Source organism: Trachurus trachurus (genome assembly GCF_905171665.1).
Source record: "Trachurus trachurus genome assembly, chromosome: 19".
NCBI classification, from domain to species: Eukaryota; Metazoa; Chordata; class Actinopteri; order Carangiformes; family Carangidae; genus Trachurus; species Trachurus trachurus.
Window position 1 is genome coordinate 9,615,599 of NC_139913.1, and position 24,931 is coordinate 9,640,529.

The 24,931-nt window shown below is 43.4% G+C and overlaps 1 protein-coding gene across 9 annotated transcripts in view; it reads left to right on the top strand.

Annotated features, from left to right (window-relative positions):
- The window catches only part of LOC311002760 (calcium/calmodulin-dependent protein kinase type II subunit gamma), a 41,155-nt gene that overhangs the window by 11,092 nt on the left and 5,132 nt on the right, over positions 1-24,931 (top strand). Inside the window, exons 4-21 of one of the 9 annotated variants that reach the window (XM_083994230.1) lie at positions 2,808-2,862; positions 3,794-3,859; positions 5,783-5,855; positions 7,227-7,329; positions 7,832-7,915; positions 8,510-8,604; positions 9,173-9,295; positions 9,435-9,518; positions 10,837-10,879; positions 11,804-11,866; positions 15,534-15,574; positions 16,423-16,506; positions 19,346-19,390; positions 19,544-19,589; positions 19,852-19,932; positions 22,827-22,967; positions 24,598-24,673; positions 24,816-24,910. In XM_083994230.1, the coding sequence (XP_083850356.1) occupies positions 2,808-2,862; positions 3,794-3,859; positions 5,783-5,855; positions 7,227-7,329; positions 7,832-7,915; positions 8,510-8,604; positions 9,173-9,295; positions 9,435-9,518; positions 10,837-10,879; positions 11,804-11,866; positions 15,534-15,574; positions 16,423-16,506; positions 19,346-19,390; positions 19,544-19,589; positions 19,852-19,932; positions 22,827-22,967; positions 24,598-24,673; positions 24,816-24,910 (1,398 nt within the window). The remainder of the gene's footprint in view (positions 1-2,807; positions 2,863-3,793; positions 3,860-5,782; positions 5,856-7,226; positions 7,330-7,831; positions 7,916-8,509; positions 8,605-9,172; positions 9,296-9,434; positions 9,519-10,836; positions 10,880-11,803; positions 11,867-15,533; positions 15,575-16,422; positions 16,507-19,345; positions 19,391-19,543; positions 19,590-19,851; positions 19,933-22,826; positions 22,968-24,597; positions 24,674-24,815; positions 24,911-24,931) is intronic. The other 8 variants (XM_083994233.1, XM_083994232.1, XM_083994231.1 and 5 more) reach the window with 8 other exon arrangements.

Sequence of the window (24,931 nt, forward strand, 5' to 3'; positions counted from 1 at the left end):
CCCCCTCACCCCCACACCCCTCCTTAGCGATGTGATCACAGGTTTTGATCTGATCCTCTTAGGTTAGCCTGTTAGCTGTGTGCAGCATAGGTTACCATGGTGATCCGTGAAAGCGAGCCAGCTTCCTAACACCATAAGGACTTAAAATACCAGACTACAGAGAAATGGCGCATGCAGAGTCTGTTATGTGCAGCTGAAGAAGAAGAAGTGATGGCTGTTAGTTAGTGGGTTTTTTCCAACGTTGCTACTTTGAATTAGTATCACAGGATGCAAACGGCTCAGTCACTCAGTCAGGACTGATAGCTCTGCTGCTGAGGAGTCGTTGTGTCGGAGTCAGCGGTGCAGCCGTCGTGACAAAAGCATATGTAGGTGATGTCACCACCAGTGTTGACTTTTAAAAAAAAACACAAAATAAGGGTTAAGCCCGAGGCGTCTGTCATATGGTTTTCTTCACTTTCTGGCATTGAGACTGTTTGTTTGACATGTCGACTCTGGCTGCAACATTGTGCTAATTAATTGTGGTGAATTCATATTACAGTGGCAAAATAAAAGGCATGTCCAGAGGAGATGGGTTTTATTTTAAAAGGCACAATACAATACAAAAGAAGGGAAATGACCAAATCAATGACACCTTTCCCACTGCGCTCCTTATTTTTCTTTCCTCTCATGTCCTAGTTTTATGTTGCCCACCCTCCCCCTCCCCCAGGCACTCACTTGCCCCTCGCCTACTTTTCCTGTTCTCTTCTTCTTCTCCCCCCCCACCCCCTCTATGTATAGATTTTTCCTCCTTTCTCGTGTCCTTTCTCCTCTTTTTGACATGTTTTGGCAGCGTGTGCGTTCAAAGTTTGGGCAAAAGAGGGCACAAAAAAAAGAAGAGACAGATGGAGAGACGAAAGCAGGAGGAGTAGGAGACAGATGGAGGGAGAGCAAGAAGATGGGAGGAGGAGGAAAGAGCAGTCGTTCTTGTTTCTTGCTGCAGGGCCATCCTACTTCGTCTTATTATACAACTGATATTCATTTTACATAACGATAACTGTGGCTTCCCCGACACTAAACCTAAGCTGTATCACAGGCCTCCGTCTCCAACGCCTGGCTCCCGCTGCCTGGATTCTGCTTTGTCATCCTGCTGCTGTTAAACTTACGTTGACAGTAGGGCCCGAGTGGTTACCGCATAACCGCAGTACCGTGGTAATGTGAGCTCATTACTGTAACCACCACTTTTATTTTTTCTGTTCTTGACTAAGGCAATCACTTATCTCCGGCAGTAATCAGCAAAACATTACTGATAACAAGCACTTCTATTTCATTTTTGTTGTTTTTATAAACATGAGTGAGGAGGGGGGGGAAAAAAGTTTCCTAACCTGGTTCCTGATCTCCAGCGCCCTCATCTGCAGTTCATTTTTTGTCATGTTTGTCTAGACTGTTGCTGTGCTCTTTGAAACTTAATCTCCCTGGTAAACTATCGGAGCATTGTTACCCAGGGATGAAGAACAGCCACCTTGTGAGAAAAGCTACTAACAAAGCTGCACAAGTTGCAGTAAAATACAATGTAATATACAATCAGTCATAATCGCAGCTTCTGTGACAGATGCATCAGTAACCACTTAATGGTTAGTGTAAAAAAATACCCCTATATGGGTGACAGTAGCCTACAGTAATTGGTACCAAAATTAATTTATGTCTGTCTTTTTGGTTTGGTTTGGGTGAATTTGTTGATGAAGTTTTGCAGGGAGTATTGTTAAAAGAAGCCATGAATATAACATGAAAAATATATCTAGAGCTGCAACAAGTAATTGATTAATTGCACAATAATCTATTTTTAAATTAATAATCAAATCAAATAATCGGTTTGGGTAGTTTTTAAGAAGAAATTCTCTGATTTCAGCTTCTTAAATGTGAATATTTCTAGTTTCTTTGTTCCTTTTATGACAATAAACTGAGTATCTCCTTGGTTTGCGGACAAAACAAGACATTTGAGGACGTCATCTTGTGGTTTGGGAAACACTGATTGACATTTTTCAAAAAATTTTATAGCATTTAATAGACCAATCATTTAAATAATCTGCGGATTGATCGATAATGAAAATAATCGATAGTTGCAGCCCTAAATATATCCCGATTCACATTGGAAGAAATGGATGGACAATATAACACCACGCAGGCCAGACTTTGTCTCTGTTAACTCTAGATAATATGCTGCGTGTGTTCATGTTTTTGTTGTGTGTTGTTTTTGTTTTATTTATGTTATTTTAGTCCTAGAAAAAGTAGAATAATTGAAATGGGTGCACATTACATTTGTTGCTGAATGTCAAAAAAATCAGCCTAAACATAGGCAGGTGCTACTGTTTGAAGGAACAAACCTCCATTACGTCGCTTACATATGAAATACAATTCCCTCTATTTGCTCATGGTTCGCCCTAATGCTGACATCCAAGCTGCATAGAAATTTGGCGTACGAGTTGTGTTTGTTAAAAGATTAAAAAAAAAAACTGCTGGTCATTTGATCCTAAACAAAACGCCTTCCCAGTGTCGGCAATCAGAGAGTGGGGTTTAATTAAATGGTGGTTATTCGCCTAACCACTGAATGCGCTGTCGAATCACAGCAGTGAGGCAAAAAAAAAAAAAAATCAATACGACAGCCGTGGTTAGCAGTAATTTCTCGAGTTCTTGGTTCATTCTCCTCATCAAATATTTTTGGATTTTTGCATTTTCAGTCAAACAAAGCTGCAGTTCTTTATTTCTGCTGCTCGACTCTCGTCTTTTATTATTACTATGATGTGTCTAACTGCCCACCCTCTCTGTTGCAGTGAGACTCCATGACAGCATTTCAGAGGAAGGCTTTCATTACCTCGTCTTTGACCTGTGAGTATATTCTGCACACAGACACACAGTGACATTTTATCCCAGCGCGTGACTGCGGTTTGTTTGTGTGTGTATGCTAACAACTGCTCTGTCTTGCCTCCCTGTGTCTCTCTTCCTTTGGCTCCTCATTTTCTTTCTTTCTTTCTTTCTTTCTTTCTTTCTTTCTTTCTTTCTTTCTTTCTTTCTTTCTTTCTTTCCTTCCTACCCTCCATCCTTCTTTCCTTCCTTCCTTCCTTCCATCTTTCTTTCTTTCTTTCTTTCCCTCCTTCTATCCTACCTTTTTTCTTTCTGTCTTTCCTTCCTTCCTTCCATCCTACCCTCCATCTTTCTTTCTTTCTTTCTTTCTTTCTTTCTTTCTTTCTTTCTTTCTTTCTTTCTTTCTTTCTTTCTTTCTTTCTTTCTTTCTTACCCTCCACCCTTCTTTCCTTCCTTCCTTCCTCCATCCTTCTTTCCTTCCTTCCTCCCAAACCCCTCCTCCATCCTTCTTTCTTTCTTTTCTTCCTACCCTCCACCCTTCTTTTTTCCTTCCTTCCTTTCATCCTACCCTCCATCTTTCTTTCTTTCTTTCCTTCCTTCCTCCCTTCCTTCCTTCCTACCCTTCTTTCTTTCTTTCTTTCTTTCTTTCTTTCTTTCTTTCTTTCTTTCTTTCTTTCCTACCCTCCATCCTTCTTTCCTTCCTTCCTTCCTTCCATCTTTCTTTCTTTCTTTCCCTCCTTTTATCCTACCTTTTTTCTTTCTGTCTTTCCTTCCTTCCATCCTACCCTCCATCCTTCTTTCTTTCTTTCTTTCTTTCTTTCTTTCTTTCTTTCTTTCTTTCTTTCTTTCTTTCTTTCTTTCTTTCTTTCTTTCTTTCTTTCCATCCATCCATCCTACCTTCCATCTTTCTTCCTTGCTTCCTTCCTCCCTTCCTTTCTTCCCACCCCCCTCCCAGGGTGACAGGAGGAGAGCTTTTTGAAGACATCGTAGCCAGGGAGTACTACAGTGAGGCTGATGCCAGGTAAGCACCTCCTATAGAGCCATTGCTCACATTTACATACACACACACACACACACACACACACACACACACACACACACACACACACACACACACACACACACACACACACACACACACACACACACACACACACACACACACACAGACCTTAATCCCATTAAATATGTGAATAACTCACTCTCAGTTTATGGATGTGAACACACAGACACACGGTGGTGGATGTAATTGGTTTGCTTGTATTCTTGTCAGCCAATGCCCCACCGCCGCCGCCGCCGCCCCACCCAGTCAACAGGTGCATCAATACACTTGTCTGTCACCCTTGTCTCTTCGGCCACATGCACCACTCAACATCCTCCTCCTATATTTACCATCATCAGGGCTAATTTCTCTGGTTCTAGCTGTCAGCCTTTTGTTGCGTTTCTATGTTTCGTGACACCGTAAATTGAATATCTTTGGAGATTTGTGTCGTTGAATGGACATAACAAGCTCTTTGAAGACGTCACCTTGGCTTCTGTGAAATTATATTGGGCATTTTTCACAATTTTGTGACATTTTGTTGACATTGTGACATTTACGCTCTCTCCCCTCCCGCTCCACTTCCTCCTCCCCCTCCTCCTCGGAGGGCTTCTTCTTTCTCTTTCCTCTGGCGGTGTGGTCTGTGGCTTATGAAGTCTGTTGTACAATTGGATTAAGGGTCTTTGTCTGTTCATACTCATAGGGGGGCTTTGGAAACACACGCACACACACACAGAAACCAAGCCCACATGGATTAAGCCTCGGCCACACTTTCTCAAGCCGTCCCAACCTTTGACCCATTAACCTTTTCTAGAGACGTGACATGAACATGAGCCCCCGAGTAGTGGAAACGTGGAGCCTGACACTGCGGTGTGCGTGTGCGTGTGTGTGTGTGTGTAGGGCTGAATAAGGTGGTCGGGAACTGGCTTGTAGGAAAAGACTCATGACAAGACCCAGCATGAGCCAGCACACCAACCAGGCTGGTGTGAAAACACATTCAACAGCCAGAATTGAGAAATAATGGCAATGGTATTAGTGGCAGCTGAATTGACGCCCCCATTATTTAAATTGCTACTGGGATAGAGATTTATTGACTGCGTGGTGTAAGGCCTCCCACACAAGTTTCTTTGTATTGATTGTTTAAACTACAGAACCTGGATAAAGACTTTGAAAAATAATAGTGATTTGAATAGTAAATGTTTGTTGTGTAACTTCGCTTCAGCCTTCGCTGGATCAGAATATAATGGGGATGATTTGCAGGCATCCCACTGCCTGTTTGCAACACTAGCTGATCAATTGATGTTCTCTGTTAACTGGTTTTGTGTATGAAATGTCATAAAATTGTGAAAAATGCCCCTTAAAGTTTCCTAAATCCAACACCAATGTCCTCATAATGCCTTTATTGTCCAAAAGCCCCATATTCAGATGTTCAATTTACAAATATAGGATACAGAAATTACCAAATCCACGTATTGAAGAAGCTGTGACAAGAAAATGGTTTGGAAAAATGGTTTAAATAAATAAGCTGTTTATTTTCTGTTGATTGACTAATTGTTTCAGCATTTCATCATCAGTCTAACCTAAAAATGTACGACGACGGCGGTGGCGGTGGCGGCGGCGGCTCCGGTTTCATGTTATTATCAGGTTCCTCTCCTCCTAATAATAAGGATAGCTTTGAAAAGTGTTGCAATGAAATGCGTCAGTTCTGTAACCAGCCCATAATCCACCAGGCTTCAAGTGGGAAAAAAAACACATGACAGACGAATCATGCAGAGGAGTTTACGTGATGTTTGATTTATTTATTTATTTGTATATTTGTATATTTGGTAATGAAGGGCAGTGACTGAGTGACACGTTTCTCTCTCTCTTCTCTCTCTCTGTTTGTCCCCTCTTCTCTCTCCGTAGCCACTGCATTAGTCAGATCTTGGAGAGTGTCAATCATATCCACCAGCATGATATTGTGCACAGAGACCTCAAGGTGAGTGGCTGCCCGTTACCGTGACAACCACACACTCGCACACACCTCTGCTCGTGGCCATGGCAACACACAGATGGCTCTCGGTTGCTCCATCTCTCCCTTTTCTCTCTCTCTCTCTCTCTCTATGCGTTTCTGCCTCCATCTCTTTTTTTTTATTTTTCCCCTGCGTCTCTCTCTCTCTCTCTCTCTCTTTCTGTGTCGTCTACCGTTTTCATCCTCTCTCCGTCTATCTGCTCTGAGATCTGTCAACTTGTCTGTCCTTGACCACGACTCTCTGTGTGTGTGTGTGTGTGTGTGCGCATGCATGCATACGTGTTCGTGTCGAGCACAGAGTTGGTGAGTCATGATCACGTGGAGGGGGGTTTGTCTCTCACCTGTGGCAAGGAAAAGACAAGGACTCGAACAACACATGCATGCACACACACGGACACACACACACACAGTTTGCGCTGATGTGAAGGGGGTCTTTTCATGCGGGAGGAGGTGAAGGCATAGATGAGCCTCAGGAGTTGCCAGGACAACCCATGTGACATCACACCACCCATGGAGCAGTGCAGGGGGAGGAGGAGGAGGAGGGGGGAGGGGCTTGAGTCGTCCCAAATTGCCGATAGGCTCAAACGCAAAGAGTAGAGGAGGAAGCAAGCAGTTTCTTTTTTTTTTTTTTTTTTCTTAACCCAGTTTGCGGTGGCGATAATAATAATTCCTGGCAGGAACGACGTTATTAATATGTATCGAACTGTACCTTTTTGAGCAGAAACCGCAATGTGTGTGTGTGTGTGTGTGGAGGAAGGAGAAGAGAAAAAAAAAAACTATCTCAAGGGATGTCTGAGACACGTGTGGGCGGCTTTTGTGTGTGTGTGTGTGCGTGCTCTGTGTCGGAGAATAACGCTATTACCTCGAGCACTGCCTGTCTGATTTGTTGGCCTTTTATCCTGAGTGGGCTTTTACTGCAGCCCTTTATGTCCTGCTACTGCCCAAACAACGGCCATTTAGAAACGAACAACGCCACACACAACGCTGCTCGCCTCCTCGCTAAGTACACTTTTCCATTTAGCATGCAGTCTGCAGTGCTGCCTAAATGACTCCCGGGTGGTTTCTATGGCTACGAACCCATGCCCATATAAGGTGTGGTGGAGATTCTCAACCACCCCGTCCTCTTCTTCTTCCTCCTTCCTCCTCCGTCTCTCCATCGCCTCCTCCTCACACCTTAACCCAACCCCCACACATCAAATATAAATATTTCTGAGAAAAAGCTCTTCTGAGGAGCTCCTGTCACAATCTGTCTCTCAATGTCTTGATCTCTTGTCCTACATTATGCTTCACCGCGTGTGTGTGACTGTATGTGTGTGTGTGTGTCTCCCTCACTTGAAGCCGGAGAACCTGTTGTTGGCCAGTAAGATGAAGGGAGCTGCAGTGAAGCTGGCAGACTTCGGCCTCGCTATTGAAGTGCAGGGCGACCAGCAAGCTTGGTTTGGTAAGAAAAGCACAAACAGAGATGACACACACATTAACATCAAATGTGTTGGACCCCGTTAACGTGATCTGTTACTGTCCTCACACTTGGAAGTAAACGAGTCACTGCGGAGTAAGTCTTTCATATACAGTCAGACGATATACATCCGCCCGCCTGTTCGCCTTGCTGTCCGCCCCATCCTCTTGGAAGCTAAAGATGTTTGTGCACATCGCTGAAGAGCCTCACAGACACTTTTCCACTTCATGCTTAGGTCATTGTGTCTTGGCCGGCAGCCGAGCGAGCTGCCAGCATTTGGCCGACTCTCCGGCGGGGGACAAGATGATTAATGGGCATTTTTCTCGTGACTTTACACTGTCGTAATCTGTCCAGCAGGTCCCCCTATCATCATCTGAGCCATTCACAAAACCATACAAAGAATTTAAGCTGCAAAACTTATTTTAATAAAAGGCAGCGATCAGTTCAGTGAAGTGCTGTCCTCTTTTTTTTTTTTCCTGTCGGGCAGGGTTTGCGGGCACCCCTGGTTATCTCTCACCTGAAGTCCTGAGGAAGGACCCTTATGGGAAGCCTGTGGACATATGGGCTTGTGGTAAGTTTTTTTGCATTTCAGCTTTGGGCAGTTGACCTGTTGCAGCGGTGGGAAACAAACACCAAACTCTGTTTAAGCTTGAACTGGTTAAACTGCCTGAAAACAGAAGTGTGAAAAACATTTCTGAAAAGGTAAACAGCATGGAAACACTGAGGCGAGATAATCTGAGAGAACCGCAAATACACAACTTCTTACTCGGGAAGTAATGGAGTAATGTGTCCATAATAACTTTTATTGTTCACAAAGGAATTATTTTATATAGAAACCAAATTAATAACCAGTATTTTGAAAAAGATAAAATACTACATTGTCAATGTAATTGGTAATTACTGTTTCTTTGCTTCTTATATGACAAGTCATTCTAAAGATATTATAATGGCAAACATTGCAGATGTATAAGCTATAAAATCCTGCAGAGCATTTAAAAAAAAAGAGGAAGTAATGGAGTAACTGACCTCTTCTTTTTTTGTATTCAATTGTCTGCATTGTCACCTGTTGTCATGTGGATACAACTGTATCAATGTCTTTTTCCTAATTTGAAGGCAAAGTGATGCAAATATTGTAAGATAATCTTTTCGCTTTGTTTTCTGTCAGGTGTTATTCTCTATATCTTGTTAGTGGGGTATCCTCCATTTTGGGATGAAGATCAGCACAAACTCTATCAGCAGATCAAAGCTGGGGCATATGATGTAAGTGTGCTGTGTGTGTGTCTGTCTGGGTGTGTGTGAGGTGTATATCTGTAAACGGTGCAGTGCAGGAGTTTGCTAAGCAGTTTTTTGAATGTTTAATAGTGTCCAATTGAGAGTTGGTCCAAAGCTATTGATCCTATCAGGGCCTCCCTGACGCATTGCAGAGGGGTGTGTGTGCGTGTGTGTGTGTGTGTGTGAGAGAGGGAGAGAGGGAGGGAGACTCAGAGAAGGGGTATCCTCCTTTCTCAGTTTCTGATAATCAAGTTGCTTTTCAATTTTGCTGAGAGAGTGAAGTCTGAGGCAGCCTGTTTGAAGGGAATTATTTACTCTTTATAAAAAAACTCTTCAAAGACCTGCAACAGGAGCATGTGTTCTGTTAATCCAAAAGGAAAATTAGCAGTTTTTACTGTCATGTCGTCATAATTTTGACAGATTAAATAAAGACCTGGTGCCCAGATGGCGTGGATTAGCCCGGGACATGCAGATCTGATAGATGCAGGGCTCCTCTCTGACTCTCTGATTTTTTCTAAACTGTCACACTCACTTGTTTTTCCCCTATTTTGCCCAGTTCCCCTCCCCAGAGTGGGACACGGTGACCCCAGAGGCAAAGAACCTGATCAACCAGATGTTGACCATCAACCCAGCCAAGAGAATCACTGCTGAACAGGCCCTCAAACACCCATGGGTCTGCGTAAGTATTCACTCACTTAACCCACCGAAGATGAAGAGTATATTATCTAGACATATAACATGAAGAAGAAAATAGATTCACTCAAAGAATCAGTTTGTTATGTGTTTAATTATTTGTTTTGTTTGTTTTTTTCCCACAGCACCGCTCTACAGTGGCCTCCATGATGCACAGACAGGAAACTGTCGAGTGTCTCCGCAAGTTCAATGCTCGCCGAAAACTCAAGGTACTCATTGTGAAACTGTTGTTTTTACTGCTCTCCTTTCACTGTTGTGTATTGAGATGGTTAAATGTACTTATTTAGTTGTTGCTTCCTTTGATCTTATTGAAATTAGTCTCTGCACATCCCTTTATATGATGGAACAAGATCGAATAATAGTTATTTAACATGAGCTTTATATTTAGGCACCTTTAGTCATGCTTCAAATGTGTTTTTTGTGTTATGAAGAAGTATGTTCGTTACAGCTCTGTGGTCTTTTCAGTATCATCACGCTGAGAATTTAAAAACGTCAAATATTCAGAGCTCAGCTTGAATGTCTGGTCAAGTCTTCTGATCGAACGGTTCTTAATTTAAATACAAATTTGCCTGTTTTATTCAGACTAAGTTCTTAAAGGGGATATATGGAAATATAACATATATTTGGGTGTTTGTCTTGCCTTCCGACCCCCAAAATGTGAGAACTGACAAAAAAAATCTGTGATGTGCAGGCTCGCTAGGTTGAAATCCACATGGTTTTACGAGCTGTTCCCTCAGTTGTCTTCCGGTGATGTAACTAGGTTTCGAATTTGCATAATACCACCCCTACCTGGGACCGGTAGAAGGGGCGGGGCAAGCAGTGGTTATTTGCATTTAAAGGGACAGGCTCTGAAACCAGCCGTTCTGAACAGGGCTGTTTTGAGAGGATGAAAAGAGCTGTGATGTTTGATCCTTGGGGTATTTAGACCAAAGCATGTCACAGATATGTCTTTAAGACACATGGGAACTATTTTAATTCATGGAAAGGGGGCATAATATGTCTCCTTTAAATGGCTTTGAGATCTTCTTTTGATCAGCCAAAACATTGTTTTGTAGGAAATGTTGTGAAGAATGTCTAAAAATGTTGAATCACAGTTAAGATATGGGCTCAGGAACTCTGGTGTCGTATCAGCAGCCGTATTGAAACATCTCGAGCTGTAGCTGCTGTAGTTTGCATTCAAAGCCGTTACATGCAAACTCGTGAAGGAGCAGCTGCTCTGTGTTGTCACATCATTTAAATCCATTTGCATTGAAGAATACACCATGGGACTTTAAGATGTGATGAAGACACACAGTGGAAACCAAAAGTCTGCATCAAGTCAACCCAGTAATTTGTCAAACAATACGTAATTATTTGAATGTAGCAAAGAAGAAACGAACGCTCGGCTTTTGACTGTGGATCTAGCAGCGGCGCTCTTAAGGAGGCGCAGGAAGATAAAAATGGTGTTGCAAAAGCTTGTTCGGTAAAACAAAAGTCCTCACACTCATTATTCTTCCTCACGTCTTCCTCCTTCCTCCTCTCCTCCAGGGAGCCATTCTCACCACCATGCTGGTGTCCAGAAACTTCTCAGGTGGGTGTGCCCTTCGCCCTCAGCCTCCCACGCAGCACATGCAGAGGGAGAGGAGGAAGGAGAGTGGATAGAGTCCTCTGCACCTCTTTTTAACCCCCTCACTACACACACACATACAGCCAACATACACACACAAAGACAACACACACACACACAGAGTCACCCACTCATCCTTAAAATAACAACTTGTTTTTGTGTGTGCACAGGAATTTGCTCGCTTACGACATTAAACTGAACTGAAACATGTTCCTTGGAGTCATGGTAGAAATAATGTATTGATGACAATTGATTAATATTATCATTATTATTATTGTTATCATTATAATTATAAGTGATTTAACTTCTTAATATATGTGAACAGGCTAAAAAATATGATATTTTGTCATGTACCAGATTATATGTGGGTGTCAGTTTTGTCCTTGTCCATGCTAATGTATCTCTCCTTTTGTTTTGTGTGTGTGTGTATGTGTGTGTGAGAATACATGTGTGTGCGTATGTGTGAGAGAGCGTGTGTCCCTCTTTTCTGCTGCCCGTGGAGCGTTTGCATGCTTGAGAAAGGGAAATGTAGACTTTTTCTTATGAGATTTTTATGTTGGGGGCAAGTGTGGTGTTATAAAACCAGGTGACTGTTAAGATTCTGTGTTTCTAATCTCAGCCCTGCTGGGAGCGACTTGTTCTGGTTGAAGCCTTGTTCTCAGCCCCTAAGTAATTGGTCAGTCGATGGCTAATGATTTCAAGCCTGGGCCTAGGAAACCACAGGGGGTGCAACATCTTTCGCTTTAGCCCATTTCTGTCGAAGTTAAAACGTGCCGACGAATCTGGGCTGCAGCCTGCGCTCGCTGTAGCTTTCTAGGCCCACGATTGAACCAGGGTGAAAATTCAATTTGCATAGCTCCTCCCAACTGTAGCATTTCTGTCCAATAGTGGGCCGGCAGCATACCAACTCTGCTGCTGCCGCCTCCTCCACGGCCTCACTGGCTCAGGAAGGTACGTCCCAGAGACACGCCCATCCACTTCCTCTCCACACACACAACAACAACAACAACAACTACGTCTTTTGGTTCAGAGAACAGGGGGATTGGGCCCCTCTCATTCCCCCCCCCCCCCCCCCCCCCCCCCCCCACCCCACACACACCTAAACTCACGCATGCAGCCTCTGTCAGCATCCTCATCGACATCCCCACACACACACACACACACACACACACACACGTGCATGCATTCTCACACAGATTTTGTACATTTTAGCTATTCTAGATGTGTTGTCTTTTGCTCTAATGCAAAGACGTCAGATTTTTTTTTTTCCACTGCACACACTCATGAACATCAGCATCACTTAACGGTAATCAATAAGAGTTCAACCTGCACTTTAAAGTACTTTTTTATACATTTACACCTCACCACAGCTCAGCCTCCACCTCATAACTCCCACTTCATCCCCCCCCCTCCCCCCAAATTAGCCATGTCGTCACTTTTACGCAAGCTCCATCCTGACTTCCAGCTGACCCCGTGCGCCTCTGTGCCCCGTCCTCGCGGGGGGAAGCACAGAGGCGGACTGGGGGCAGGGGATGAGGAGGGGCATGTATCCTGCGGGCGGGAACTGACACTGCAGGGGGCCGGCAAGAGCTGGGTTGGCGTGCTGCCATCGTCAGACCTGGGACTGGGTGCGGGAGGGAGACGGGGTGAAAAGGCGGATGTTGAGGAGCCAGAGGGGCGGGGTTCAGTTCAGACTGAGACGGAGGATGATGATGGGGAGTGCTGCATTCGGTGAAAAGCCAACTGTTGAAACCATCATCGCTGTGCAGCCTTTCCTGTTGAATCCCTGGTGGCTGAAGGCATCCTATGTCTCATCTGCCTCTCCTGAGGTCTGTTTTAGTACTTCCAAAAGAAAACCTCTGAACCTCTTCGAAGGGAACGCCGCCCGTCGGCCAACGTGGCAGCAGCTCTGCCGCCGCTGGTCAAACACTAGGTCACACTTTTGCATCATTTATTGCATTGTGGACAAAGGTTATTATAAATTAGTTTTAAATTTTTCATTTGTTTTTCTTTTTATTTAGTTTTTCAGTTTGCTTTTTTATTTCAGTTTAGTTCTAGTTTAGTTCTAGTTTTTATTTTTGAGGAATTGACTAGTTTTTGAGTTTTTATTTAGCTTTAGTTCTTCAGGTATTAGGAGAAAGCCTGTGTAAGATCTCTAAAGATTAACTAATAGTTGCATCCCATAAATGTTCCCATAAGTCCTCGTCACGTTACGTTCACTCTTATCTACACTCTTATCTACCTGTGGGTCGTACTCAAAGTCGTCCCCTGTTGAGCTTTGGCGTTTTCTTCCTGCAACTTTAGCCAACTAAAACTAAACTCTGCTAATGTTATCTGCAATTCGGTTTAGTTTTAGTTAGATTTGCATTGTTCATTATAGTTTTTATTTAGTTCTCATAATTTTTATTTCATTTTACAAAATTAGTTTCACTACTAGTTTTAGTTTTAATCTTAGTTTTAGTTAACTATAATAACTCTGCACGCCGTGGACAGAGGAGCAGATTTTTTTATTTTGAAAGTGCTAAAAGCAGACCTGGCTCTCATCCTGCCGGGTGGGGATGGGCGGGTGGGAAAAGGTCGGCGATTCCGATGGTGGCTCCATGGATTTTTTTTGTACCTTAGACAGACGCAGTGTAGAGCACTCGGGCTTCCTTGTCGCCACATTCAAGACGAGAGAATCTCCTTTGCTCTGCAGTGCGTGCATTAGAGCTCATAGTCAGGTAAACTAGGTAAACTGTGTGTAGGCAGGATAATGAATGAAGGTTTAAAAACTGTGAATGGGGGGAGACGACCTCAGTGTGTGATTGGTGCGCTGAGTTACCGGGGTGTTTGTGGTGGTTTGACTGTCAGCTAGGGCCCTCCAACTGAGGGCGTCCTGGACCACGTTGCCTGTTTTTGTAAGTTTTTTCCGTGAATATCATGTTCGACATCATCATCATCGCTCCGAACTGGACTCCTCAGCCTTTCTCCTCTTTCCTTCCTCCTTTAATAATAGCCTTATATTTCCGTGTGTGTTTTGTTGTTTTTTGATCGTCACCACAAAATCCTAGCACTACTTTTTTTTTGTTTGTTTGTCGTTGTGTTTTTTTATACTATAACTGCTTCCCCGCACTTCTCTGTAGAGTATGGCTCAGGCAAGGCTTGGCAGTTTGCTCATGATGTTTCCCCCTTTTTTTAACGACATTATAGCAAAGAAAATGTGACAGGAGTGTGCGTTTGAAGCGTCTTCTCTGTGTGTGTTTTCTAGAAAGGTGTTTTGCCTTGCTGCCTTTCGCATGTGGGTGTCCTGTGTTGGTTATAATCCTATTTAAAATAGAAATGTACCAGGGGAGAAACACCTTCTGTTGCTTTTTAATACATCCTTCCCTAATCGTCATCGTCATCACCAAGCAGGCGTACTGTCTTTGCTTGAGTGGTGGTGGTGGTGGTGCAGCCCTCCCTGCTGTGGGTCATCCTGACTTTACCCAAACTGTCGTCATGTGGCAGTGGTGGTGGCGATGCTCACTCTCTTGAGTGTAAGAGGAGGAGGGAAGGTTTGTATTCAGAGAGCATATGAACACGTTGGTCCCACGCTGTCACTTATTAGCACCCTGGTGGCTGGTTTTATTTTATTTTTTGGTAGAAGAGTTTTAGTCGAATGAAGAAGAGCAGATGTTTGCACTCTGAACAATCAAATCAAGCTCTCCCTTTTTTTTTCCCCCTGGTTTTTTGGAATGAAAACATTATTTTATTTAATATTTTCTCCTTTTGGATGCTGCATGGCCAGGCCAAGACAGACGCTGCATAGCGACGCAACATTAAGCAGATTAAGGAGCATGATGCGTTGTCTCTTGATATTGTTTGCTGCTGTAAATGCTGTGCCCCCTTATCTCTTACCACTCCTTTATACTGTAATACAAAGCCGTCTCTTTCAACCCCCCATCCCCATCCCTTCTTTCTCCCCCCCACCTTCTCCCTCTCCCATTTTCTTATTGGAAGGTAAGAAACACAAGATAAGATTTTTGAAACGTGTGTGTCAGTGGAAAATGAGAGAAAAGGAAGCAACAGACAGTTGAGAGCTTTAGACTGAGAGGGGGGAAAGTGACTGGGGCCCTTAAAGGAAATCAATGATTTACATTAACCTAGCTCATCAGCAGTCGTCAGTCCTGGCGGCAGTTTGAGTCTGACCATCACTCTCTTTTTTAGATCTGCTGGGGTCTTTCTAGACAGGAAATGGATTGAGGAAGTTTACTTTGCTCTCATGTTTCTCTTTTATCCCCAGATGGCAATGAATGGACTTATGATGTGAATGGGTTTTGCAGAGTGTAGCAACCTGTACAGCCAAAGCGAAGGGGGGGAAGGAAAAAAAATGCCCATTAAATCCATTAAATGCATGTTATTCTCTAGAGACTATGAGCTTACTTTGTCACAAAGAGTCAGGTTTTTTTTTTTGGGGGGGGGGGGGGTTGAGTAGATAAGACAAATTTAGATTCAGATTTGTTGTGGGTTTCTTTTTTTTTTAATAAAAAAGGGGGGATTGGGTGGATTTAAAAGATGCTGTCGTCAACAGTGAAACTCAGTTATCTTCCCCTTTCTCTCCCTTTCTATCCTCTTTTCTTTAATTTTTTTTTTTTTACAGCTTGCAAAAGTTTACTCAACAAGAAGTCAGATTCTGCTAAGGTAAGGTTGTCTCGTCACCTCGCTGCCCTCTTTTGTTCTGTTACCTCGTGTCCTGTCTCTCCTCCGTTAGCTTTGACCCCCTTTCTCTACCTTCTGTTCTCTTTCTGTGCCTCTCGCTGTTTCTGTTTCTTCTCCACTCGCTCTCACTCTTCTCTTCCTTTTGTATTATTTATTTCAAACGGTTCCTTTTTTTTTTTTTTTTGTTTGTCAAGGTTTTTGTTTTTTTGTAGACAATTTTTTTTTTTGGTTTTTACCTCCAGGGTTTCTCTGCCCTTCTTAGGCCGTAACAATTCCTGTAGCCACATCCACAAGTTGACAGTCCACCGGTCATAATCTTGTGTGTAATTATCACTTAATTATTTTTTTTATATTCGTTTTATTCTTTCACCTTTTTAATGGGCCTCTGTCAGAGGTTTTGCTGCTCTCGTTCCCGAGCAGTCTCTCTCCATCATTCTCTCGCTGCTGCTGCTACTACTACTAAGCATCTCTCTCTCCTCCTACTCCTCCCCCCCTCTCTCTCTCTCTCTCTGCTGCTGCCTCCCTCTCTTTCTCCTCTGCCCCAGGGGTCTCTCTGTGCAGTTAAGTGGCGGAGGCATAGAGGGTTAGTGAGGCAGTAAAAAGGATGATCTAGAGGCCATTCTGTGGCACTCACCCTCTCATTTACCCTGTTAGCTCTCAACAGCCCGGGAGCCTCCACCGACAATTAGCCCCGTTCCCTAAAAGGCGGATAATTCTAATGCATCTGTGTATATGTGTGTGTGTTTGTGTGTGTTTGTGTGTGTGTGTGTGTGTGTGTGTAAAAAAACAACAACCTGTGTTCACTCTGAGTGTTTGCGTTCTCGTCCCAGCCTTCTACCAACAACAGTAAGAACAGTATAGTGAGCGCCATCAATGCCCTGAAAGACACCAACATGGCGACCAACACCCAGATGGTACAGTAGGCCGCCGCAGTGTCGGTCCCCCCCCCCGCTCCCCTACCGCCTCCTTACCCCCCCACCCCCACCCACCCACTCGCCCGCCCGCCACAACCACAACCACCAACACCCAGCCAGTAGTTGCATCGTAGTCGCCCGTTGTGCCTCATCCTCCATTATCATCATGTACACTGCCCGTCCAAAAAAAAGTCACACACTCTGATATTTCGTTGGATTACGAAACGCTTTCGCTGTGGCATCGTTTCGCTGTAGCTTCTGCAATGTCACAACATTTATTTCCGTCCACAGAGTTGCATTAATTTTTCAAAGATTCTCTGTGAGGTTAAGGTCTGGACTCATGTTGTGGTCACATTAGACCACATTTCTTCCGTGAAGAAGATGGTTCCCCACTCTCCTTCCAGTTTTTAATAATGCGTTGGACAGTTCTTAACCCACTTTCAGTCTCAGCGATCTCCTTAACTGTACGTTCACACCAAAAGCTTCCAAAGAGGCAAAATCACCCGATCGTTGCGCTTCAGACAAGACAGCTTCCAAAATATTTTTAGCCGCTTTGGTCGCTCTTCATGTGACTGACGTCAAAGTTCAATCGCGCTGGTCATTCGAAGAAGCAGGACACATGGAAGGACGTCTCTATTCTGACCGGTTGCCGCTGAACCACGTCATAGCTAATTACCTTAAAGTTAACCGAGACTCAACTTCTCGTTGGTGACGCTTTGGAAGCTTTGGACGCTTTTGGTGTAAACGCACAGTATCATGTTTTTATCTGCTTGATTCATGCCAATAATCTGATCCTTCTGAAACAGATGAACATCTTTTTCACGACCACAAGATGTGTCGCCCAACATAGTTGTTTAAGAAATGAGACTGCATCAGTTAGGGTTAGATAAGTTGTTGCCAGCTGAAACATATTCATCCATGCAGTACTCACTCTTACCTATTATCTTAGTTAAATCCAAGTGGTGACTTTTTTTTTTTTTTGGACGGGCAGTGTAGTTGCTGCTTGTTATTATCCTTCATCTACCATCCGGGAGGTGTCGTCGCTCCATGACAGTACCCATCCTCTGGCCATTTTACCTCCCCCCTCCATTCCCTCCTCCCTCCCCCTCTCCATCCCTAAGGTGCACATGTGGTCCTGACTTGTAAATCAAGCGGATAAAAAAAAAAAAAATGGAATAAAAAACACGTTTTGGGAAATTATTTCAAATCTCAGGCTGCACATGTGCACCTTTGAGATTTTCTAAGGAGCATGACCTTGTCTCCGGGATTATGTGTCTCTAAAGAGGCAGCACGGCACAGAGACGTGTGTGTGGAGTCGTGGCTCAGAGCTCCAGCTGCTGATACATCCAAGTAGAGTTTAGTCTTATCATGTAATGGCCTCTGTGTTATTATCTGTGTATAATCCTCCTCCTGCCATGATTAACCAGCTATCCTGTGCGACTTCCTCATTAAAGTCGACACGGCCTTGCAACCATCCATCCTAACATCTTACTCTGTCATCCAGCTCCTCTTCATCCAATCCAGCCCATCATACTCACTCTAACCTGTTTATCCTGCGCCTCATTAACAACCCCCTCATCGACATCCTTATCATAACTGCCAGGCTTTTTAATGCTCACACTCGGTCCTCAGTAGCATGTTGTGGTTTTTTTAAGATGCTTTACTAGCATGATGCATTACACGTGACATCCTGTAGCGCTGTGGTGTGGATAGTTCACTATCTTGTCTTGGTTTAGTGCTTCTCAACGGGTGCAGAACCCCAAAACAGGCCGCGAGTAGGGCTGGGCCAATTATTCATTTAATTTATTTTGCACAAACATATCATTTTAAAATAATATAAACAGTTATTATGATTGGGATGTGTGGAGGAGAGGTATGAAACCCAAAAGGGCTTATATGAAAACCTCAGATGAAGAACATAATCAAAAACCAAATGTTACAAAGGCAAAAAACAAGGAACAATTAAACTATGACAAAAATGAATAGAAAAAAGTAGCGTCAACTGAGTAATTATACATTGAATATAAGAAGGAAAGGAAAAAGAGGCTAAGACAATGCCATCAGGTTAAGATACTATACTAATACTAATAAGGATAGCTTTCATTTTATAGAAAATGTCCCACTTTTATGTTTTAGATTATATAATAGGAAAGTATTTCAATAGTTCTGATCTAATAGTTAATAATATTGATGTTTCTCTATATTGTTGTAGACCAGAAATTATTCAGCTTTTCTGCCTCTTGTTGGATAAAACAAGATTAATGATTATTTTTTTGCACTTGTCTCCTGGAAAAGTGTGAGAGATTGCTATTTAAATATAGCAGATTTTTAAACCAAAGATAACGTGCAGATGAATTGATGATGACAAAAACTTAGTTCAAGCACTAGATAAAAAGGTTCAGGAGAAATTACTCAGTACTTTAATTTCTTTAGTTTATCTTTGAAGTTATGATCCTGTCATCACAATCTGAAAGTGAAAGTTAATCAGCAGAAAACTATCGCGTCTTAAATGTAAATATGCGCTGTTTATCTTTGTCCTTATCTTGGACAGTGAAATAAAAACATCTTTCAGGTTTGTGATGAGCATTTATTTTATTTCCCAGCATTTTAAAGACCAAACAATCATTAATTAAAATAAATAAAAGGCTGATAATGATGACCGATAAAGAAAATAATCATTATTTACAGCCTTGATAGTGTTGTTTCATCTTCTAGTCTGGACAGAGCAGGTGTAGTGCAGCTGAGGTAGAACAGGGGGCCCAGTTTGAATCCAGTTGAGAGGCACTGGTTTGGGATCGTGGCGTGTCGTGGACTCACTTTTCTGTCTCTTGCATCGCAGGAATCGCAGAGCACGGTGGTGCACAACCCTCCCGACGGAGTCAAGGTGAGACTCGCGCTCCCTTCGTATGTAAAAAGGGGGCGGAGCTTCACTTCACTCGGCTCGGAGACGAGACAAGACGAGACCCTGGCCTCTTTCTTTTTCTTTCTTTTTTTTTTAACCTGAGTGTCTTTGTGTCGGTCTGTCTTCTGACTCCAGGGATCAACGGAGAGCAACGCCACCAACGACGAGGAGGAAATGAAAGGTAGGAAAGGTACTCGAGTGGTTTTCTCCCCTTTTCCTGTTCTTATCCCGCTCTCTCTCTTCTCTCTGTCTCCCCATCTAGCCAAGTGTGTGCATTTGACTGTTGTGACTGACAGGCGTGCCGAGATGCAGCAAACACGTGTCTCTCACACTCTTGACCGTGTGCCTGTGATATGTGATATGTGTGTGTGTGTTTGTTTGTGTGTGTGTACGTGTGTGTATTTACTGTGTGTCCGGCTGCGTTCTGTGTGTGTGTGTTCTAGCGGACAGTTCGGCGCTGAGTCAGAGCAGCGCCACCGAGGAGATGCCCCCACTTCTGCCCTCACCTCAAAGCTCACCTGCCAGTAAGTTTATCCATGGCAACCAGAAGCCATAACGGTTGCCCCTGGCAAGGACCTAACACCCCCACCCACCCACCCACCTACCCCACTCCCCCTCCTCCCCCCTGGCTTTATGTACCGGCAATGACGTCTTACATCTTTGAGCTCCCTCACTCTGATCCACCAAGCTTTTTGAGGGTTCCCACTGGTTTTCTTTCTTATATATATATATAAATATACAGTATATTCCTGATTTTTATGTTTCTTTCGGGACTTTTCTCTTCAGGGAAAACTCAGGGAACATTACAAAATTTGATACCGATTGACAGTATTGATTTATTTAAAGGATAATTCCACTTTATTACAACTTGACTCTTATTTGTCTCATTTTGACTTAAAAAAAAATAAGATTTCACTCACCATGTTGATTGAGTCTGACAGGCGGTAACAAGCGCAAGCAGAAAGTCAAGTTTTTAAATAAACCCCCAGAGGTGCGGAGCTGTTGTCAGCTTTTAGGAAGAAGTCTGGATATTTCTGCAGTTGTTTTTTTCTTGTACCGAAAAGTACAGATGGAAAACACCCACATCTGAACTTATTTTTAAACACACGTTTCTCCTTTTTGTGGAAGCGTGATGATTTTAGGTTTATTATGTAACCATTATATGTTGTCAGTGGAACATAAAATCATAGTATTATAAAAGAAACAAAAGAAACTAAATGTTGTGTTACCAGTACAATATTAAAATATAAAACACAACTCTGAAGACTGGCTTAGATCTTACGATACGCAATCAATACATCTCTGCCTCACATCCTGATGGTCCAACCATTAATGTTTTTACCAGGGCCGTGATGATTACAGGTTAATGCGATTTCCTTTAACTGATTAATTGAACGTTTGAATCAGTTGCTGGAAATGAATCAGTTCTCGTTTATTTATTTATGGGTTTATTTAACAGGGACAATGCACCACTAATCACCAGTATTTAAAAGAAACTGCAAGTGAGCCAGAGTTGTTGGTCAGTAAGCCTAATATTCATCCATTGTCCCTGGCCAGATGTTAAAGGCAACCTAAAAACCAAAAAGGGGCAACAATTAAGTAATGCATTAAAATGTAACTTGCATATGAATTTACCTGATAACAACTCATAATAACAAATAACACGTGTATATATTAAAAAAAATTACATAATGGTATAACAACAGCTCAGATGGAGCAATTAATGTTTGATAATTATACGTTAATGCAAATTCCTTTAACTGATTGATTGAAAGTTTTAATCAGTTGCTGGAAATGAATCAGTTGTGGAGCTAAATCGTCTCTGCTGAAAGTTAAAACTCAGATGGAGCTGTCGTCATGTTAATTTAATGTAATAAATAAATTATACATAATGTAGTTACAATTGCATAAAGCCAACATATTTGTCCATTATTAAACACTCACAATAAATGTATGATTGATCATGATTCACTTGTGCAACTAATCCCGATTGATCAGATCTCAGTTTGAATACAATGTTACTGTACCAAACTACAAAAACAGTAAGACCCAAGTTGTAATAAGGCAAGAATGATCCTCACTCTTGTGTATTTTCCATTGTTTTGTACATTGTGTGCCAGACGACGACACTTCCACCGCTTCACCTCTGTGCTCACAACAAATAACCTCAAAAAACAGAAGGGGCTCGTTCTTCAGGAGGCGCTTTGACCTCAGTCTGGAAACTCATTAGGAAGAGAGGAGAAAAAAGTCGAAAAGTAGATTTTTTTTTTTTGGTTTTGTTTTGTTTTCATCAGGGCCACTGTGGGAACCCTGAAATGTGTATGTGTGCGTGCGTTTGAGTGTGTGTGTGTGTGTGTGTGAGTCTTGGTGATCACAGCATCTATCCCCTTGTCCTCCCGATGCGACGGCTCCAGCTGGAGGAGGAAGCCTTGCTCACCTTGCAGCTGGGCGTCCTAAAACCAGCTCTCCCAGTCTGACAAGGCCCCCGGATCCATGCGCCACCATCAGAGCATCGTGTTTCTCTCTCTTTGTCCTCACATTTTCCTCCTCTCTCCGCTCTCTAATGCTTTCTTATTCTCCGTTATGATCTTTAATCCTCTCTCTGATTTACTCTTTCACCATCCTCTGCTACTTTTCTTCTCTCGTCCTCACGACTCTCCGCTCTAATCTCTCTCCTCTCTCCTCCCTTCGTCTCCTGACCTCCTGACCTTGTCCTGCTGCTCTCATCAGACACACCTGCACCAAAGGACGGTCTGACCTCTCTCCTCCATCGACTCTCTACCTTTTCTACCTCTCCTCCTTTCCTGATCATGCCAAGTTCCCCCCTCCTCCCTTCACCACCCCTCCCTTCACAGGCTTAAAAAAAAAAAACATGAGCTAATAACAAACAGCAGCTTTCGATTCCTCCTCTTTCTTTCTTTCTTTCTTTCTGTCTTTCTTCTTCGCCGCTGCTGCAGCTCGTCAGAAGAAGGGCGTCTATCTGTCGTTAATTTTACAATACACGAGCATTAAGAGCAGAGTTGGACGTGAGCGGAGCAGGCAGTTAAATGACTTCCACATCACGTAGCATCACGATCAAGAGCTGCACCGATCTCGCTTCCAGCTGCCATCCTGTCCTCACGTTACCCATCTGCATGTCTGTCACAAAACCCACGCTCACTCCTCATGCCTCACTCACTCACTCATCCTCCTGACACTAGCCCACGTCATCTTTGTGTCTCCTTCACTTTTTGTTACTTTTGTTTAACCGCATGAGCTGTGCGTGCATGATTGCTGTGTGTGTGTGTGTGTATATATATATATATATACATGTGTGTGTTTGTAGGGGAGGGGGTTCATCACATTTGTGTTTTCTGTCTCCCCTTGTCATCCGTCCATGTCGTTTGTGTTTCTGTTGACCATCCGTTGTGTGTTTCAGTACCACCGCATGACGTAAAGCGCATGGCATGGAACAGCACAGGCAACAGCTCCTGCCCCGAGTCTGAGCTCTCGCAGTCCCCCATGTCCGCCGCTCCACTAGGGAGCAACACTGTCGCTGCTAAAAGCAACACTAAGCAGAGTAAGAACACATCTGGACTAAACTGCACATCAGCTTTTTCCCCCTTTAACCCTCTACTCACTGTAGCTGCTGCACGCCTGAAGCTCGTCTCATCTTTACCAAGGGGGGCGTCGACTCGTCGAGTCTTTTATTTTCAGCTCATCTGATCGTTCTTCCTGTTTCAAGATTTAAAGGACAATTCAACCTGGAGCTGTAGTTTCCTAATATTTTAGGTCTGAAAGAATGAATCTGAAGATTTTCTTTCTGTCCCCGCATCGCCACAGCAGCGTATAATGGGAGCGGACAGATCTTTGGCTGTTTGGGCTGTTTACATCCCAAAAAACCACAATTTATTTCCACAGACAGCGTCAGATGGCTTTAAACATACAGCGAGGGGATTGTTTGCTTCCAGAAAGTCGACATGTTTGTAAACAGAGCTGTAATACAAAGTCTCGCGAGAGTCAGTATGTTTACAGGTAGATATACTACTCTTACTGCTACGAAGACGTCGTGCCTCCGAGTTGATATTCCTTCGTTGGTAAAACAAACGGGAGCTTCAGACGACCTGGAAACATAGTTAGCCGTCAACTTGACTCTCGCAAGACTTTATATTGCAGCTATATTTACAAACATGTCCGCTTTCTTGAAGTAAACAAACCCCTCGCTGTATTTTTGAATAGACATCTGACATTTTCTTTCAGCCTAAGCTCCGTCCGCTCCCATTATAGCAGTGGCACTAGTTCTCAACCTTTTTTTGGCTCGTGACCCCATTTTAACATCACATCAGTGCAGTCATAATCTTAAAATGAATAATAATTAGTTAAAAGAACATTTTTATCAGTCTTTTTTTTTTATTTTAATCAATTACTAGACATTTCAGGCGACCCCATTTGGAATTCCAGGTGACCCCACATGGTGTCAGGTTGAAAAACACTGCCTTATACGCTGCTGTGGCGATGTGCGGACAGACATAACTGCTGCATCACAGGAGCAATTAAGCAGAAAATCTTCAGATTCATTCCTTTAGACCTAAAAAGAAATATCAGGAAACTACAGCCCCAGGTTGAATTTGCCTGGAATTGTCCTTTAAACGTCCATCTTGAAAATGAAGGAGATCACCGGTCCCCCCCGCATGTATCGCACACTTTGTCTCGATACACGCTCGGGTCTCGAATCAGTTAATTTTGGCAGCGAGAGTCGCACGAGCTCTCAGTGGCAGCTTGTGGTCTTCCTCAGGGGATAGTCTGCTAATGTCATGGAGCGAGGTCAGCTGTCGCTATGTGTGAAGCTCCAGTCACGTGAGGGAGAGGAGAGGAGAGGAGACGAGATGAGGTTGAAAGGATAAAGTTAGTACGAGGAGCCTGTAGCGTTGAGTCGGTCTGTGCCGTCGCAGAGGAAGCTGCTGCTGCTGCTGCTGCTGCTGCTGCTGCTGTCGGACTGATGAGGTTAAAAAGCGGCGGCGAGCTGTAGCTGTAGCTGTAGCCGCAGAGCCCGAAGGAAGGCAGGAGCTAAAGTGATGAGAGAAAATGTCATCAAGCAAATCCACCACATAGTTAATTGTTGTCTCACCCTCTCAAGTGGCTTCTCATCATTCACCATCTGTATCTCTCTCCCTCTCTCTCTCCCTCTCTCTCTCTCATTTGCTCTGCAGCTCGTAAACAGGAGATCATCAAGATAACGGAGCAGCTGATTGAAGCGATCAACAACGGAGATTTCGATGCCTACACGTAAGAACGACTGTTTATAGTGATTTTTGTTCCCCTCCTAATTGTTTCTCTTCTTGCTTTCTTACAACTCTCTGGTGTCTCCCTCCCACTCTTTCTCCCTCCTCCTCCTCCTCCTTCTCCTCCTCTTCTTCTCGTCCCTCAGGAGGATTTGTGATCCTGGACTCACCTCTTTTGAACCCGAGGCCCTGGGGAACCTGGTGGAGGGCATGGACTTTCACAAGTTCTACTTTGAAAACTGTGAGTTTCTTCCTCTCTCCT